Source organism: Prenolepis imparis, unplaced genomic scaffold (genome assembly GCF_030444845.1).
Source record: "Prenolepis imparis isolate NDT839.2.m4 unplaced genomic scaffold, iyPreImpa1.0 SCAF_15, whole genome shotgun sequence".
Classification (NCBI taxonomy): Eukaryota; Metazoa; Arthropoda; class Insecta; order Hymenoptera; family Formicidae; genus Prenolepis; species Prenolepis imparis.
In genome coordinates this window covers 5,388,069-5,407,170 of record NW_028141173.1, presented here as the reverse complement: position 1 = coordinate 5,407,170, position 19,102 = coordinate 5,388,069, and the positions used below count along the sequence as shown (strand labels likewise).

The 19,102-nt window shown below is 32.3% G+C and overlaps 4 protein-coding genes across 7 annotated transcripts; 3 read left to right on the top strand and 1 right to left on the bottom strand.

Moving 5' to 3' along the window:
- The first annotated feature begins 2,667 nt into the window (after positions 1 to 2,667).
- On the top strand, positions 2,668 to 5,333 carry LOC145945824 (uncharacterized). 4 transcript variants are annotated; one of them, XM_083055009.1, is made up of 5 exons: positions 2,668 to 3,717; positions 4,091 to 4,326; positions 4,520 to 4,583; positions 4,700 to 4,806; positions 4,984 to 5,333. In XM_083055009.1, exons 1-5 carry the CDS (start codon positions 3,631 to 3,633, stop codon positions 5,114 to 5,116), a joined length of 627 nt encoding a protein of 208 aa, XP_082911135.1. In that variant the 5' UTR covers positions 2,668 to 3,630; the 3' UTR covers positions 5,117 to 5,333. The 4 variants fall into 4 exon arrangements, with proteins under 4 accessions (XP_082911135.1, XP_082911134.1, XP_082911137.1 ...); XM_083055008.1 differs by having other exon boundaries at positions 4,700 to 4,884; XM_083055011.1 differs by having other exon boundaries at positions 4,700 to 4,867; positions 4,984 to 5,332.
- Positions 5,334 to 6,180: 847 nt separating this feature from the next.
- Cse1 (chromosome segregation 1) lies at positions 6,181 to 11,619 on the top strand. Its single transcript, XM_083055260.1, has 16 exons — positions 6,181 to 6,405; positions 6,485 to 6,630; positions 6,734 to 7,072; positions 7,156 to 7,263; positions 7,347 to 7,439; positions 7,523 to 7,690; positions 7,797 to 7,926; positions 8,006 to 8,169; positions 8,272 to 8,461; positions 8,639 to 8,837; positions 8,917 to 9,177; positions 9,273 to 9,364; positions 9,430 to 9,733; positions 9,836 to 10,003; positions 10,079 to 10,389; positions 10,524 to 11,619. Exons 1-16 carry the CDS (start codon positions 6,321 to 6,323, stop codon positions 10,667 to 10,669), a joined length of 2,904 nt encoding a protein of 967 aa, XP_082911386.1. The 5' UTR covers positions 6,181 to 6,320; the 3' UTR covers positions 10,670 to 11,619.
- Positions 11,620 to 11,742: 123 nt separating this feature from the next.
- Positions 11,743 to 15,101, bottom strand: LOC145945951 (syntenin-1). Its single transcript, XM_083055261.1, has 8 exons — positions 14,863 to 15,101; positions 14,086 to 14,164; positions 13,779 to 13,979; positions 13,480 to 13,593; positions 13,152 to 13,387; positions 12,913 to 13,066; positions 12,718 to 12,827; positions 11,743 to 12,316 (listed from the first exon to the last, which is right to left on the bottom strand). Exons 2-8 carry the CDS (start codon positions 14,134 to 14,136, stop codon positions 12,262 to 12,264), a joined length of 921 nt encoding a protein of 306 aa, XP_082911387.1. The 5' UTR covers positions 14,137 to 14,164; positions 14,863 to 15,101; the 3' UTR covers positions 11,743 to 12,261.
- Positions 15,102 to 15,614: 513 nt separating this feature from the next.
- Positions 15,615 to 18,827, top strand: Pgant35a (polypeptide N-acetylgalactosaminyltransferase 35A). The gene is made up of 7 exons (XM_083055926.1): positions 15,615 to 15,826; positions 15,914 to 16,247; positions 16,326 to 17,007; positions 17,098 to 17,215; positions 17,309 to 17,797; positions 17,875 to 18,006; positions 18,279 to 18,827. The coding sequence occupies exons 2-7, from the start codon at positions 15,914 to 15,916 to the stop codon at positions 18,438 to 18,440; spliced, it is 1,917 nt and encodes a 638-aa protein (XP_082912052.1). The 5' UTR covers positions 15,615 to 15,826; the 3' UTR covers positions 18,441 to 18,827.
- The last annotated feature ends 275 nt before the right edge of the window (positions 18,828 to 19,102 follow it).

The following is a 19,102-nucleotide window of genomic DNA, read 5'->3' as shown; positions in this document are numbered from 1 at the left end:
GTATCTGCCCCGACTGACTCATCACGTTATAGGATGTAGCAATTGCTTAATTAAAACACGCGTGTGCAAACTGGAGTCATGTTTCCTAATTTGTGTTACGACCCGCCCCGACGACACCGGGGTCAATATACTCTTGTGACAATTTCAGTTCGCGTGTCTAGAGAAGCGCGAGGAAAGCTCGCTTTTCTCTCTTTTTCGTTCTTTCTACGGATACGGTTCCTTTTTTTCCGTGCAAATGTGTTTCAAATTTTTATTTATTAAAAGAAAAGGATAGAATTAAAAATATTAATGTAACATAATTATTTTTCCGATAATTCTGTTAAAAATCCTCAAAATTGTTCTTTCCCTTATACAAATGATGTATTAAGTATCCTGCGCATATAATTATAAGAATGAATGTCAACACGTGTAAAGGAAATCATGGTGTTAATCGGTTCCCCGATCTTATCTATCTTTCCTTACACACATGTGTTGAACTTAAATAACACGCACGATCGATTGACTGCGTAATGAACCTAACGAAGCGGTTTACATGTAAACACGGGTGCGCAAGTTACGCAGCCTTAAACGAGCACAAATTTGCGTGAAGGGGAAAATATTGATACAGAGATAAAACTCGGTAAAGGAATGCGCATAAAATCATTCACGCATTCCTCTCAGCAAAATGTGAAGGCTATAATCAGCGCGATTGCAAATGATGTGACCCAATAATGGAAAGCAGATCATCCATAAAGTATGGATAAAAATGTATGAATAATTTAGTAATATATATATATATAGATCTTTTAAATATTAACAATTAAATAATTAACGAAAAATAGGAATATAAAGGAAAATTTTTGTTATAAAGTTTACGCTATTTTTTTTTTCTCAAGATGCTCCTTTTCAAAGAAGAAATGCCTTGAACAGAAGCGAGTGTAAACATCGTGTAATCAATGTGATTGCTACATCCTTTATGTGACAGGATATAGAGTGGTAGTCGGTACGCGGTTATTTATCAGTTCGTGGTCCTATTTCACACAAGATTCTGAGAAACCTTTTTCTATTAGGTTTTACAGAGGGAAATTGTGTGTAAAGAATATTCTGCAAAATTACACACCATAGCAACTGAATTAAAAATTATATTATATTAGATATTTATTTGCTTATACACTTATAATTATATTAGATACTTTTGCATTAAAAGAAAAGAATATTTCTCTTGAGAAATTGTCCGGCATTGACATATGATAGAATGCCGATTCAATAGTGCAAATAAATAAAAAGTAAAAATTTTTATGTAAAAAATCAATTTATAGAGACTTAAATATGATTTAGTTTATTTAATTTTAAAGATTTTAATTACATTATATATAAAAGATAAATATGAAACAAAAAATTCCTCGAAAAAATCTAATATAAAAATGTTTTTTAATACAATTACATCTATATCTCTTTTAAATGAGAATGTATTTAAGAAATTAGCTTAGATTATATCTCAGAATTATCAAAATTATGTAATGTCACGCGAGCCACGCGAATGAAGGAGCAAGAGGTTTCAAAAATACAAAGGAAACGATTAATAAAAAGGAGAATATTATTACGTTTAGATTTCGCTCAATGATACGGTGAAATATTACAGAATAAATGTATTTGAGATTATTTATTTTTCATAATTTTCCGTTACTTGGGTTTACGCAAGATTAACACGTAAGATTCGCACATGTAAAGATTACACATCGAATCGAATGATAAAGTGCTGAGACTCATCAAAAAGGCTGATAAAAAGATAAGATAATTAAAGAACAGATATTATACACAAAAAAGAGAGCGACCTGACCTAATCGTATCTCCTCTTGCTAAACTTGTAAAATAATTTATTTAAAGGCTCTTATTTTATTTATATCAAATCGTTGAACCTCTGAGATAATCTGCTCCTTTATATTATCGATAATTTGATTATGGTATCAATTTTTTAATCTATATTTGTCATTAATTGTAAGTCAATATGCCTAGAATATAGTTTTTCGAGAAATTATAAGAATCACAAGTATAAATAGAATAAATTATAAGAATAATATAGATTTTATATTTTTTAATATAGATATATAATATCTATATTATTCTTATAATATAGAATAAATTATAAAAATTCCAAGTATAAATAGAATTCTGAACACATTATTAGTATCTAAATATCATACATGATTTCTTTCTAACTTAAAGAAAATAGACATATAATTAATAGATAAGAAATGAGGTATCACATGATACTCTCACGAATTCTCATATAATTCTACATTAATTATATTTGTTTTAGGCACGTCTTTGTGAAATAAATGTTATCGCCTTTTCGTCGAACGATAAATTACTCACCGTGAAGTCGTCATACGTGAAGAAAACGTGCGTTAATCGGTGACACTGAAAACATCTCGCACTACTTCGGAGATAATAGTGTACGGAGTATATCGTCGCGCACGCACACACTTGAACTCAAAGACCAAAGGGAAAGAATGGATGACGCATTCCGCGCATACGCACGTCGCGACGGCCGTTCGAGGACTGCCAAAGACTGCAGAAACGCGCACGATTAATGTGCCTCTTGTCGTGGACAGTTGCCGTCATAGGAAAAATCAGCTGACGTATGGATGAGCGAGACGCAGCCTGGAAACATTGATGCGCGCATCAAACTCGGATATTGAATCACTTTTTTTAATGCAATTTATTTAGAGATTTAGTACGATTAATTTAGGGATCTAAGGCAATTAATATCGGGGAGAGACGATAAATTTTTGTCGTTTTCTCTCATTATAGTAACTGTATACAATTCAACGAGTTAAACAATGTATAATTGGTAACAAAATTCGAAACAGAGTTCTATTTATAATTTTATCTATATCCGCGTATCTTATATATATATATATATATATCTTCGATGCAAACGTAATCAGTTGATGTATCTCTGTACTCGTTTTTTTTTTTTTTTCATATCCACTCTTAAAAAAAGATACATTAATATTGAATAAAAAAGAGTGGATGTTCCCCCTCTCTCTCCTCCATATTAAATGCAACGTGTTTTTTGCATATAATGCTCGAGGATGACGCAAATATAGCTGAACCTTATGATTGACATTGCGTTCGTCTGCTTTAATAATGCTGTCGATTGTTTTACGAGTTTGGTACAATAATCGCAATCGGCGTTAAAAATATTCGATGTTAAAAGTATCCGCTTTACAAATATGTTTCTCAACCTTGTTATTAACTCACAGGAATCGGTTATCTTGCTAAAAATAATGAATTTTTATCGCGCAAAATAATTATTATACTTAATTACACTTAATTACAAGTAATAATAATAATTACGTTAAATTCCTAGTTTCCTTAAAAACCGCGGGCTATCTATTGCGCGAATCGCGTCGCGATTGGTCAATTTGAAATTGTATCGAGTCTCGAAAACTATCGATATAAATCGAATATATTCGAATGAACGCAGTCGCATTTCACTTCATATTCGAACTCATCTTGTTGCGGCAGCAATAGGATTCTTACTGTTAAATTCCTGAAAAATTCTTGTACAACGTTAAAAGTTATTTCGTTAAATCCGATAAAAGGTATCACATAAGCGTTATTCATTATTATTGGCAGAAAAAAATGGAGGCATCCGCGAGCAACGAGAATGTCGATCTCGGGAATGTTGAAAGCTCGGAATCGGACGTGATTGTTTCTCACATCAAACAGGTGAAATATGAATGAACCGATAGTTTACAATTATACTTTCGAAGCGATTTTGCCACTCAACTTATTTCAATTTTACATTCGTAACAAAATCGAATCGCAAAGATAAAAGTATGAAGCAAGATACTGCAAAGTCGCTTCTCGAGATAATATAATAAAAATAAATGCACGATTATTCATGTTATGAAAAGTCACACGAGAATTGTTATATATATAATTTTAATATATAATTAAAATTAAATAATATTTAATAATATATATAATTTTCTCTCAGCTCATTGTATTTATAATAAGCTCTGAATTTGCATTCGAAACTTTACGAATTTTTCGAAAAAAACGAGTGTATGTGAATGCTAAAGGAGAAACAATGTTTCAGTTTGTAACGTTAAGAGAATCGGTCAACATGTCCGATAAAAAGGTACAGAAATTGAAGAAGCATATGTCGAATTTGGTCGAGAGTAATCGCAACATTGAAGCGAATTTGGACAAGCTGGACCAAAACGTGGTCGACATTGACGTAAAAATAACGAAGGCTGCGAAGATCCATGTCGAAAAGAAGCAGGAATTGATGGATTTACAAAATGCGAGGGCGAATATATTGCGTGAACAATGGTAAAATTTTGTCAAAAATACAAATGTAGAGATAACATATTAATTTTAAATTATATCTATTATATAGTATATATAGATTTTCAATATTTAAATTACACAGTTATCTTAAATATTTTGTTTCAATCGTTATTAATAGAAAAATTTACGTAAGCAAAAAATGAAAGCTCTAATAATGATAATTATTTCATTTCAGGGACAATTGCAAATCGAAAATAGGAAACTACGCGAGTGATTTTTCCCAGTGGATAACGGAATACGTATGTTTCGTAATAAAGAGCTTTTATAAATTTTGTTGCTTTAAATCAGCTCTCTATAAATATTGTATTTCCTATATAAATATAATTTCGTGTAAATTCTTTCTTTATCTTTAAAGTCAAGAGATATCTTGATGAAGGATATCGAAGATCATCAGAAAGAGTGCAGAAAAGCTAGCGACGAACTTTCAATTCTGAAGCAAGAAGTCGACGATATGATGAGAAAGTACGATTTGAATTGTATTGAAGCTAATGTGGACGTTGACGACTTGCCGAATCTTGATAGCGTAATTTCTCATATCAAGTAAAAAGAAAATATATATGATTTATTCATGTATATAATTAAATATATATTATTATTTTAGATTATTAAAACTTATCGCAATTTTTATTAATCCGCCAGGTCGAGCAACAGCAAGTCAATGCACAATATTAGATCTGCAGAAGATACGTTAAACAAAATACAAAGGAAGCTAAAAAAGAACAAAATTGCAGTTAACGAATATAAGGCGAAGGAAAAGACGAATACATTTTAAAATATTTGCGATTCAATAAATAAAAATTCTTATTTATTGAATATATACTTATATATATTCTTATTCTTAATAATAAAAATTCTTTTAATGAAAATGGATTATTTAAACATTATAAAAGAATATAAAAATTTAATTGTTATATCAAATATTAACTCATATATAATTTATATATTATTTAGAATTAACTCATATATAATTTATGTAATTTATTACGAGAACAGAGGTATAATTGATATGTGTACTATATGTTATAAAGTACATCATATATCAATAGTTTTCTTTAGAGTTTAATTTTTTTAAGTATAAATTTACAAATTAACACATCTTATTATTGATATAAAACTTGTTGATTTTATATAATTATAAAATTATACATATATGTATTTCTTTATAAATATTTTAAAAGAATATAATTAAATTGTTATATTAAATATATATAGAATTAATTCATATATAAATTTATATAATTTATGATAATAGAAATAAATTGATGTATATTATAAAGTACATTTATATATTAATAGTTTTCTTTAGAGTTTAGTTTTTCAAAGTATACATTTACAAATTAACACATTTTGATGTAACACTTGTTGACTGTATAATTAAAATTATACATATATATCTCTGTAATTATTTTAAAAGAATATCAAAATTTTAAATTGTTATATCAAATATGGAATAATTAACTTATATATAAATTTATATAATTTATTATAGATATAATTGTATGTTGTAAAGTACATTATATATTAATAGTTTTCTTCAGAGTTTAATTTTTCAAAATATAAATTCACAAATTAACGCACATCTAGATAACTTGTTAATTGTATAATTAAAAAATAGATATGTATCTCCATTCGTATAATAATTTATAAGAACTAATTCCTTGAAGCTCGCTCGAAACAGCTATTTCGATCGGGCTGCTTCTGCGATCGCGTGCGCAGAAGAATCTTACATTTCGTTCTCTTGTAATGTACATTCCCGCCAATTCTGTCGAGCGCCGCGAACGTCAGCGGACAGCCAATAGCGAACGTTGGTGGGGGGTAAATTCGCCGCCTCCGAAAGCCGGTTGTCGCGATGTTGTACTCGCCGATGATGATGCGGCGTTGAATTTTCCCATCTCTCTGTCGCCGTGTCGTATCTTCCGTAGAGAGCGAGTAGCTGTAAGTCGGAGAGAGGAAATTTTTTTTTTTTAATCACAAATATGGAGCTCACCGATGATAATCTGTTAACGTTGAGCGAGTATCTCAAGCACACCCTTAGCCCGGACGTGAACGTCAGGCGTCCAGGTCGGTATAACCTTACTCCAAACTTCACTTATCGTTTCTTTTACAACGTTACATTAATATAGTTCGATTTACATTTCAGCCGAGAAGTTTTTAGAATCGGTGGAGATCAATCAAAACTATCCCTTGTTGCTGCTTCACTTGGTAGACAAATCCGAAATTAATATAACCATCAGAATCGCTGGTGCTGTTGCGTTCAAGAATTATGTTAAGCGTAATTGGAAAGTGGTGGGTAGTTTGTTCTGTTTAGCCTAGAGTTTGCGCACAATGATAGATTGTAATAAGAGATTTGCTCTCTGCACGATGTAGAATCTTTTGCTATTTATTTCAGGACGAGGATTCAGCAGATCGCATACACGTTCAGGATAGAGAAGCTATCAAGAAGTTAATTATTAATCTAATGTTACATTCGCCAGATTCAATACAGAAACAGTTATCGGATGCCGTATCCATCATCGGAAAGTACGATTTTCCAAATAAATGGCCGGAATTGATCGATCAGATGGTAGAGAAGTTCAGTACGGGTGATTTCCATATAATTAATGGAGTTTTGCACACAGCGCACTCCTTGTTCAAAAGGTACAGATACGAATTTAAAAGTGACACTCTATGGAGAGAAATAAAATTTGTGTTGGATAAGTTTGCGAAGCCTTTAACAGATTTGTTTTTAGTGAGTATTCAATCTTATTTTGTATGCATTAAAAGTACGTGTATTCTCATAGATAAGTCATTCTAAAGAAAAATATTTTACAGGCTACAATGAATTTAACACAAGTACATGCCAATAATGTGGATGCTTTAAGAGTCATTTATAATTCTTTAGTTATCTTATGTAAAGTATTCTATTCTCTTAATTTTCAAGTAAGTGTGTCTTGTTATATCTATTTGCATGTAAAATGTGAATGCGAATTTGTTGCTAAAAGTTATATGACTGACATTTACAGGATCTACCAGAATTTTTTGAAGACAATATGGAAGCGTGGATGAGAAACTTTCACACCTTGTTAAATGCGGATGTTCCCTCCTTGCAGACTACAGTAATATATATATTAAGATATTATTATAATACAATTAAATGTACAAAATGGAAATAATTCTTTAATTTGAAATTTATTTAAAGGGCGAGGAAGAAGCAGGTGTAATAGAACAATTAAAATCGCAAGTGTGCGACAATGTTGGCCTATATGCGCAAAAGTATGATGAGGAGTTCCAACCATATTTACCCGAATTTGTTACAGCAGTTTGGAATCTACTTACATCTACTGGACAACAACCCAAATATGATGCGGTAAGTAAAATTTAATATTGCACCATCAAAGTTTTGAAGAAAAACTCGAGTTGTAAAAAGAAATGTAATGTATTTGCATAATGGTTATGGATATTATATATTACAGTTAGTTTCAAATGCATTGCAATTCCTGGCCACAGTAGCTGATCGAGCACAATATAGACATTTATTCGAAGATCCGACAATTCTTAGTAGTATATGTGAAAAAGTTATAATCCCTAACATGGAATTTAGAGGTAATTATATATCAGTATATAAAAATATAATAATATACTATGAATTTTTATATTAACAAAAATCGTTAAAACGCTGCAGAATCAGACAGTGAATTATTCGAGGATAATCCTGAAGAATATATTAGACGGGATATCGAAGGCAGCGACGTCGATACCAGAAGGCGTGCTGCGTGTGATTTAGTTAAAGTATTGTCCAAATATTTTGAAGCGAAAATAATGGAAATCTTTGGAGCATATATACAGGTAAATATATATGAGAAATATTAATTTTTGATTTTATACATATATTGTAGTACATATGCATTTTTTCTACATTTGTGTGTGCGTTTTTTTTTTCTTTTTTAGATAATGTTGCAAAATTACGCCGATAAACCATCAGAAAATTGGCGTAGCAAAGACGCCGCTATTTATCTTGTCACAAGTAGTGCGAGCAAAGGACAGACGCAGAAGCACGGGGTTACTCAAAGTAGCGAATTGGTCTCGTTACCGCAATTCGCTGGGCAATATATCGAACCTGAGTTAGCAAAACCGAACGGTATATCTTAAAAGAGTTATTTTTAGTTTAACTAGACTTTAATTTCTGTCTTCAAGTTTAAGATTAATTTTGGAATTATTTAAGATCGAAATTTAATTAAAATAAATTACTTAATTTAATTAAAGTAAATATAACTTAATTTAATTTAATTAAATATAATATAATAAACAATTTCAGTGAACGAGTTTCCGGTACTTAAAGCAGATGGAATAAAATTTATAATGACGTTTAGATCGATATTACCACGTGATATGGTAGTAGGAAGTTTGCCACAACTAATAAGACATCTCAGTGCCAGCAGTATCGTCGTGCACAGTTATGCTGCTTGTGCAATTGAAAAGATATTGGCGATGAGGGGTGCTGATAATATGTCCATGTATGAAATAACAAAGCAATATTTTAACTGTTAATGTATGAATATCTAGGATGATTGAAAATTCCTTAATATTTTCCAGAGTTAAAGGTGTTGATCTATCGCCGCTAGCAACAGATTTGTTGAAAGGACTTTTCGCGTGTATGAACATTTCGGGTTCCGAGGAGAACGAATATGTCATGAAGGCCATTATGAGAAGTTTCGGTATTTTACAAGAAGTCGTGGTGCCTTTTTTGGCCGAATTACTTCCGAAACTCACCGAGAAACTCGCGATCGTATCTAGGAACCCAAGTCGGCCAAACTTTAATCATTATCTCTTTGAAACCTTAAGTTTGTCTATCAAGTAAGCCATCAGATTTTATCTTGCTTATTCTTTTTTTTTTTTTATTTGACACTTTACAATACTTTTATACTAATAAAATTGTTTTTTTTCCTCAGAATTGTTTGTAAAACAAATCCTGAGGCAGTATCATCTTTCGAACAAGCATTGTTCCCCATTTTCCAAGAAATTTTACAACAAGATATACCAGGTAAATTATTTTACTATCACAAATCATATAATTGCAACTCATAAAGTCATGTATTTACTTTTCAGAGTTTATTCCCTACGTCTTTCAAATTCTTGCACTGCTTTTGGAGTTACGAACCAATCAAGATATACCAGAGACATACATGGCTTTGTTTCCGTGTCTGTTATCACCCGTACTATTCGAACGTCAGGCCAACATTCATCCTTTAAATCGTTTATTACAAGCATTTATTAGTCATGGTTCGAATCAGATTGTAACGCAAGATAAGACGAGTGCGTTACTAGGAGTATTTCAGAAGTTAATTGCATCAAAGGCAAACGATCATGAAGGATTTCTACTGATACAAAGCATCATTGAATATTTTGAACCGTAAGAATATTTGTCTCTCTCTTCATCTTTTAATATACTTTTATCCACGTTTCGTATCTGACAGTTAAATGCATCAATTATAACACCAGCGTAATATTGCAGGAGCGTTTTGGAGCCGTACATGAGACAGATCTTCGTGCTTCTCTTTCAAAGACTTTCTACCTCGAAAACAACGAAGTATGTGAAAGGTCTAATAGTATTTTTTGCATATTACATTATTAGATACACAGCGTCGCACTTGATCGTGATTATTGACCAGATACAACCACAGTAAGTTATAAATATATAATATAAAAATGCACGTACATTACTTAAGAGGTACAAATACAAATCTTTTGCATTCAGAATGTTTGGAATGGTGGTGGAGCGCGTGTTCATAACCGATCTGCAGAAGATATCGGGTGAGATAGAGCGCAAAGTGGTGGCTGTCGGAATGTCAAATTTGCTGATCGATTGTCCCGCAATGCTTGAAGCTCCGTATCATTCGTACTATGCTCGTCTATTGGCCGCGTTGGTGGAATTCTTTGAGCTGCCGCAAGATCAAACCTTATTACCAGAGGACGACGTGTTCCCGGAAGTTGACGATACGGTCGGATATCAAGTGGGTTACAGTCAACTCATCTGTGCGAGAAATCCTCGGAAGGATCCCTTGCCAAGTATGTCATTTTTTTTATTTTAGCTTGTGTGTGTGTGTGTTTTACGAATATTTCTTTTCTCAACATTATCTATATATATAAGTATATGCAACTTTTTCGTAAGAAAATATTAATAAATGTATATATGTTGACAGATATTGGTGATATACGTTTGCATTTGGCGCAAGGTCTCGGAAGACTATCGCCAGGACATTTGCCAGGATTGTTGGGTCAGATTCCCGAGCCGAATGCAAATCACTTGAGAAATTATCTCCAGACGGCTGGTATTACTGTTGCATAATATGAGCTAGATGTCCGAGATAGATTGAAGATCCATTTGATAGCTCGAAGAATTAATAATATTGAACTTGATAAATTGTAATTAAAGGAGAATCCCTTTTATACGGTAATTGTACAATTCATGAAAAATACACATTATCGATTCAGCCTATTTGTAATAGGAGATATAATAGGAAATAATTGTGTCATTTTTATACCGTAATTGCCGATATCCTATATATCATATATATTATAAAAGGAAACAATACATATATAAGTTACATATGTAATCTATACTTTTTTCAATGCGCAAAAACTGAGATAGAAATCTTGAATCTCTCTTAGTTCTCTATGTAACAGTTCAAATTTATTAAACATGTTATTTTTCTTTTTCTCTTAATCTTTTATTTAAACAAATCAAATAATTATAAACTAGTTATGTTGTATTTACATGTAAAGTAATATTGGCACTCTAAAGTTGCACAAATTGTTCCTCAAATATTCTTGAAATACATATCCATTTATTGTTGATAACTTATCTGAATTTCTTTCATTTGTTAAGTGAAATAAAAACATTTAGAGTATATTAATTAAAAAATTTTTTTTTATTTAACTTATCTAAAATAGAGTAGCACTAATACAAACAGTTTAAAGACAGCGAAGAAGATTATATCGGTGAAATATTTTATAAATCATAATTGAAAAATTGAGTAATATACAATATATACTAATCTATTTTTCTAAATATAATCAAAAAAATTTACATTGAAAAATCAATATCAATACGATAATATTTTATCTTTGAAATACTAATTGATTAAAATACCAATAAAGATGCTACAAAGTATGTGCGAAAGATATTGCCATGTTACTAATTATATTTTATTGTGTCTCTCTGCCATTGTGACAATATGATAAATAAGAAGTCCCAAATAAACACATGAATACATTCAAAAGTCAATAAAAATAAAATCTACCTATAATGATTAGTTACAATACTATACCAATGATTTCTACAATATAATTACAGTATGGTTTCTTACAAATATAAAAAATAAGTTGGATCTTGTCACGCAAAAGTGCATTAATTGTAAGATTTTATGAAAAACACATTAATAACAATTTTATATTTGAATTAAAAAAATAAATTATAACTTTTTATCACTTAACAGCAATGTTCAAAAAATTGCAATAAAACTGTTATTCTTTTATATAAATAAAGTATAAAATACAATTATCTTATAACAGTAATAATTATTTTTGAATAAATGCAACCAAGAATTTTCTCCTTGTATAGAGTTGAACGATAAAATCCATGTATTTGTAGGAAGCTTTAGTGTGCTTTTTGTATAGAAAAATAATCTGATATATATTTTTCCATGATTTTTAGCCAATTAATGTCGAGATTGACACGGAACTAGGCTCTACATTCTAGATAGGTATCACATATGTCATGTTTGTAATAATAATATGATTGGCATCTTGAGTTTATATAATATATCTGTAGGGTATTCGTATTACTTTCTTTGTAATAAAGAGCTACAGAGAATAATGCACGTGCCCATCAATAATAGGCTGTATGGCATATATGAATTTGGCGATTTATTTCCTTATTTAAAGATCCAGTGCAGAATGATCCATCAAATTCTTCAGCAAACTGTTGGACATTCTGTGGAGAAAATATATTGCTAATAATCTTCACAAAACAAATAAAAAAATATATACATATTCATATATGTACATATTCATATATAATATACACATTCCTATATATACAAAATGTATATATATACGCATTTATATATATATATATACATTTATGTACGCATTTATATATATATATACAATTATGTACGCATTTATATATATATATATATATACATTTATGTACGCATTTATATATATATACATTTATGTACGCATTTATATATATATAATCATAAATGTACATACATATTCATATATATACATAATCATAAATGTACATACATATTAATATATATACATAATCATAAATGTACATACATATTCATATATATACATAAAGTTTATTTAATACAAAATACATACTTTTTCACCATGTGTTCATAAATGTAGGATGGAATTATGGTCACTGTGATGATATTTCCACCATTTTCAATCTCTGTCGTAATATCTTTATCCTTCATCCCGATTACGTTCTGTAAAATATTTTGAATTTGTCTAATAATCGAATAATTATCATTCAACTAGACTAAACAAAGAGTAGGTCAATGTCGTGCAAACCTTTCCATTGATCTCGAGTATCTGATGATCGGTTAAGAGTCCGTTTCGTGCGGCCGAAGAATCTTTCACCAGAGCGATTATTTTTCCATTCTTAAATTGAAATCCAATGTAACCCGTACTGGCTTTATGCATCGTTACCGTACGTTCAAATGGTCTGCAATAAAACTGATTACATTCACGAAGAAAGTAAACATTTTAGTAGAATTGAAATTTTTATAAATAAGAAATAACAAACTGACCTATCACGTACGACCACTTTAATTCCATTGGTATCTGCATTACGGAATAGCTTGTGCACTTGATCCATTGAGTATCCGGCGACGCATACATCGTTAATAGTTAAAATTTGATCACCAAAACGTAATCCACCCATTGCCGCTGGAGAATTTTGGCTCACAAGGCATACAAAGACTCCATTATTTATTGCATGTACTCTAACACCGACTTTTCCATCAGCATCTTTACACAATATCAACTGCAAAGAGATGATAAAATACTTGGAATATTTGTGTTGTGTTTTTTTACATGTACTCGTAGAATTTTATGTATTTAGCTATCGAATATTACCTCTCTAATGCCGTTTGTTACATAAGCTTTTTGTAAAACTGCTGACGCGTTTGACAAAGGAGCGACCATTCCTGCTAATGAATTGTACGTTACGTTTGTTGAAGCAAGTGTCATCTGAAATCATAATATTAATTTTTCTTAATATTTTTTAAAATAAAAATTGACCTTTTTTAGGACAAAGCTAATTAATAAGATAATTTCAAAATAATATAATTTTCTTTTTTCAGGTTTAAATTTCATAATTTTAGGATTAAGGCATAATTAAAAAATTAGACTGCAATTACATAACATCAACATACCTCGTTTGCATTTTGACGTCTAGCAAGCGCATATTCGGGCATATTCTGTGCAATAGTCTGTTCGTTTAGCTCGAGTCCCATGTAATCTCCCAAGGATGGATATAACGTACTGGGTGCAGAAGGAACATAAACTGGAGCCGAGGGAATTGCTGGCTCGGTCGGCATTGAAATGGGATATTGTGACTCTGTTTGCACTTGAGCCTGTAACATAATTTTAATTGGTGCGTAATATAAATTTATCTCTCACGTGTGATTTCAAAGATATTAATTTATAATATTCTTGATTTTGCAGCCTGTTTTGACTTACCTTCATCATGTGATCTACTTTCATATCTTCTAGCGTAGGATAAAGAGACATTTTAAATCCCTCTTTCTTAAATACTTTCCTGTAATCAAAAAGATTTTTATTTTATCTAGTAGGCATTTATATTATCAATATTGATACTAATCTACATACATTATCAATTTTTTACATTATCAAAGTTTCTATTTTTGTTTAGTAATTTAATTACTTTTTTAAATGAAATTATTAAGAATAAAATTACATAATAAGAAAAAAATCTATTTAAAAAATATTTCAATAAATAGATATAAACACTTTTAATCAAATAATATTTATTCAAATAATACTCAATCAAAAATGAAAAATAAATCTAATTTGATAAATTCAAGTATAAAATATCAAATTTATTTAACTACAATATCTCTTTATGCAATTACTTGCTACTGCGCCTAATCTCCTAATCTAATCTAATCTAATCTAATCTGAAACAAGCATCAGTTTGTCAGACACACTTTAATTTTGACAACAAGAAACATGTGTTATATAGTGTAAGAAAACAAGTAAAGAAAAGTGTGACATGCGTCATTTTTGCAGAATAGCTCTTTTCTTCTGTACATATATCTCTACGTGAGTTTATCTCTCATATACATATACATACGCACATTGAATACGCAGAATGAGTTATAATTAGTAATAAGAGGAAGAGATATAACTATTCATGCGAGTGATAAGACGGAAGATGCCACATACCGATATTATGACGAATAATATATATTAGTCACATAAAATTGCACAACTCACCAATGGCTAAAGTGTCAACCTGTCACTGCTTGCTACGTCAATATCTCGCTAAATTGTCGAATATAAACGTGGCGGACGTTCCTGCTATGATCGCGGATATCCCTCTTTACCTGTCACGCAAGGGAACAACTAGAATAAACAAATCGATTGCAGTCGTATATGCAGGACGGACAATCATCCACTCTTCGCAGATGATCCACCACTATTGACAGGAGCATCGGATCGAGTGTCTCTAGCAGACAATAGAATCAATATGGCGTCTCTGTGTCGCTAAATTTAAATTTCTAAATTTAAATGGCCTACTCTCGCCTCTCTTAACTCGCTGGGCAACTTCAACGATAATGTCGACGTCGAAGATGTAATGTTACATAAACGCGTAATTGATTGAAAAAAATTGCTCGAAACAGAGTGTAAAATGTGTAAAGAGCGTAAAAAGGCGAAATCGCATTCAAATTTGGCGCGAAAGAAGCCATATTGATTAATTGCCCCTTCCTTCTCCCAATGTTGCCAATTTCAGGGGCGAGCCACGAGCCGCGGCGGGTGGTGGGGGGAGCGGCGTGGTGGGGGCTCGGGGGTACGCGCGTCGTTTCGTCACGTGACCGCGTCACGTGGTTTGGCGACTGCGGTGGTGGGGGGCACACCAAACCACGTGACGCAGCCACGTGACACGGTCACGTGACGAAACGGCGCGCGCACCCCCGAGCCCCCAGCACGCCGCTCCCCCCACCACCCGCCGTGGCTCGCGGCTCGCCCCTGAGATTGGCATCACTGCACGTGACCACTAAAGATGACAGCTCACTTGTACCCGGCTGTCAATTGAGGACCGCTACTTTGTTTTGATCGCAAAAATGCAGCCCGAAAATGCTGTTTGAATATCCTACACTTGCGCATCGTGATCGAATTGCAATCTGCGACGAGTATTTGTAAAAAATCAGACTCCATTCTCGCGCATATTGTATCAGAGGTTTGCAAAGAAATGATCTAAATGTTTCATTGTTTTGCAAAGATAGTCGAACAGTCGAGTTGATTGTTTATTTGTTTATTTTTACAGATGATATCGACGAGATACGTGTCATTCCTGTCGGGAATAGTGATAGCCTCGTTAACATGGGCTTTCAGTCTGTACCTCTATTCAAGACTGTCGCAGAACAGCATCACTGCCAGCCCTACGATATTAGTGCCTGGCGTTTTTATTCACGGGGAAAGGGAAATCGACAAGGAAATCATGTTACGCGACAACGTTATCGTCCCTCGAAATGAAAAGCACATTCTGTCTGACAAGAGAGTCTACAATCTGAAAGGCGAGAAAGATTACAGGAACAACAATCTGCTCTTGCAACAATTACAGCCTCTACCGGTCAAGCCTGCAGTCACCTTGGATCAAGGTACTAATCTCTGATATTAGATATTAAATCGGTATCAGATTGTCAAATTCGAGAAAGTAATTAAACGTTTTGTTATAGATTTAGACGAGTTGGGCATGGTAAAGAATGTGGAGGATCAGCGAAAAAGAGACGCTGGGTACAAGAATTATGCCTTCAACGTCCTGATATCGGACAATCTTGGAGTGCGAAGAAATATACCGGACACGAGGCACAAATTGTGCAAGGCGCAAAGATATTCCTCCAATCTGCCAAACGCCAGTATAATCATCTGTTTCTACAATGAGCATTACACGACGCTATTACGATCCTTACATTCCATAATCGAGAGAACGCCGGCGAATCTCCTGCACGAGATTATTTTGGTGAACGATTATAGCGACAGCGACACGTTGCACGAGAGAGTACGTGAATACACGAAGAACAATTTTGACGCTAAGGTGCGATTGTTTAAGACCGAGAAAAGAGAGGGATTAATCAGGGCACGAGTTTTCGGAGCGAGAAAAGCCAGCGGCGATGTTCTAATCTTTTTAGACAGCCATATAGAAGTGAATGAGATATGGATAGAGCCGCTTCTATCGAGGATCGCTTATTCGAAGACTATCGTACCGATGCCGGTAATCGATATTATAAACGCAGACACGTTTCAGTATACTGGCAGCCCGTTAGTGAGAGGTGGATTTAACTGGGGTCTTCACTTTAAATGGGACAATTTACCAATTGGGACGTTAAAACATGACGACGATTTCGTAAAGCCTATCAAGTAAGATGATCTTCTATCTATATTTACATCTATTAATAGCGCAAGTATATAATTCAATTCTGTCACAAATATTTTTTGTTAAAAAAACAGATCGCCAACAATGGCTGGAGGATTGTTCGCCATTGACAGAGAATATTTTTTAAAGATGGGAGAGTACGACACTGGTATGGACGTATGGGGTGGAGAAAACCTTGAAATATCATTCCGAGTAAAAACTAATTACATATTGTGACTCTTGGAATTTAATTCGCGATATATATATATGAAACAAAATTATTGATCGGTTATTTTTTCCCTCTAGATATGGATGTGTGGCGGTAGTATCGAGTTGATTCCCTGTTCGCGAGTAGGTCATGTATTTAGAAGACGAAGGCCATATGGCTCGGACGATTCGCACGACAGCATGTTGAAGAACTCGTTGCGAGTCGCACACGTGTGGATGGACGAGTATAAGGATTATTTTCTGAAAAATGCTAAAGCAATCGACTACGGCGACGTCTCGGAACGGCTAGCACTGCGCCAGAGATTACAATGCAAGACTTTCGGCTGGTACCTGAAGGAGGTTTATCCAGAGTTAACATTACCGGATGATTCGGAGAAGCGACTGAAGGATAAATGGTCCAAACTCGAGCAAAGACCGATGCAACTGTGGCATTCGAGGAAAAGAAATTACACCGATCAGTATCAAATCAGACTTTCTAATTCTGTGCTCTGTATTCAGAGCGAAAAGGATATCAAGACCAAAGGCTCGAAATTGATCTTGTTGCCGTGTTTAAGAATTAAATCACAGGTAAATATTTATGCTAGATATATTATAAGAAAGAAAAGGATTTTATCACTTTACAAATAATTTACGTTACAACACAGATGTGGTTCGAGACCGATAAAAACGAACTAGTTCTTGGTCAAATGCTGTGCATGGAAGGAGCTGAGAAGATTCCGAAACTTGGAAAGTGTCACGAAATGGGCGGAAGTCAAGATTGGCGTCATAAACGCATTGTAAGATCTTTCATTAATGATAAATTATTATCTTTTGAGTAATGAATATCCATTAGCTTTATTTTATATATTAATTAATATGTCTTTTATTTATTTTATTTTATTAATTTTATTCTTTTATTTTCTTTTTTTATAGTGATTATTATTAGAAACATTGTCTTACAGTTGACGCGAGCGCTTATAAATTATTTGATCTACTTAAATAATAATAGATATTTTTATAATCGCCACACAAAATTACTGTAAATTTTAAACACTTTATTGTTGCACAGAATGGTACACCTATCTACAACATGGCAGCAGGAACCTGCCTAGGAGTGACTCACAATGCAAGAAATGCGCAAGTCGTCATGGATTTATGCACGAAACCGAATACGGCGTTAATAACTTGGGACCTCGTTCGCTCAAGAATTCTATCCAAGGAAATTAGATGACGTAGAAAGAAAGATCGTAAAAATAGGAAAAAGGATTACGAAGACTGGCTTGGAAGAAAGTGGTAGCTTCTATTATAACGAATTGTATATATATATATATCCAACAAATGATTGTAATTAGAATATTTAATGCGTTGAACTCTAAAGTAATTCTATTAGAAACGATAAGAAGCCAATTAAGCTCTAAAACAATTGAAAGTATTGTGATTGTAGGAAATTGAAACTCTTTGAAAAACTGTGTATATATAGAAACTTTCTCTTCTTATATATTTCAATTTTTCTGTACACAAGTGTATGTTTAAGTTTTCTATTTATATTTGATAATTTTATATGTAAAGTTTAAGAGTCACAATATGCTCTCTGTTATATTTTTTACATAATATAATAAGAACGAAGTAAAATAGTAAAATGGTCCGATTTTAGTAAAACCATTATTTATAAAATAAATTTGTATTGAGATATAATTTTACATTAGGTTTCATAAAATACTTTTGAATGTCTAAATTAAATCCTTTTATTCCTAAACAGTTAAAATTAATAAAGCAATTAGTAATTTTGCTTTAAATTGAATATTGCAAATTGCATAAATAAATAATTAGCTATTTTATTCTGATAAGTAGATTTTTAGAGATGTTATCTTGTTACAATTAGTTATTTTTAAA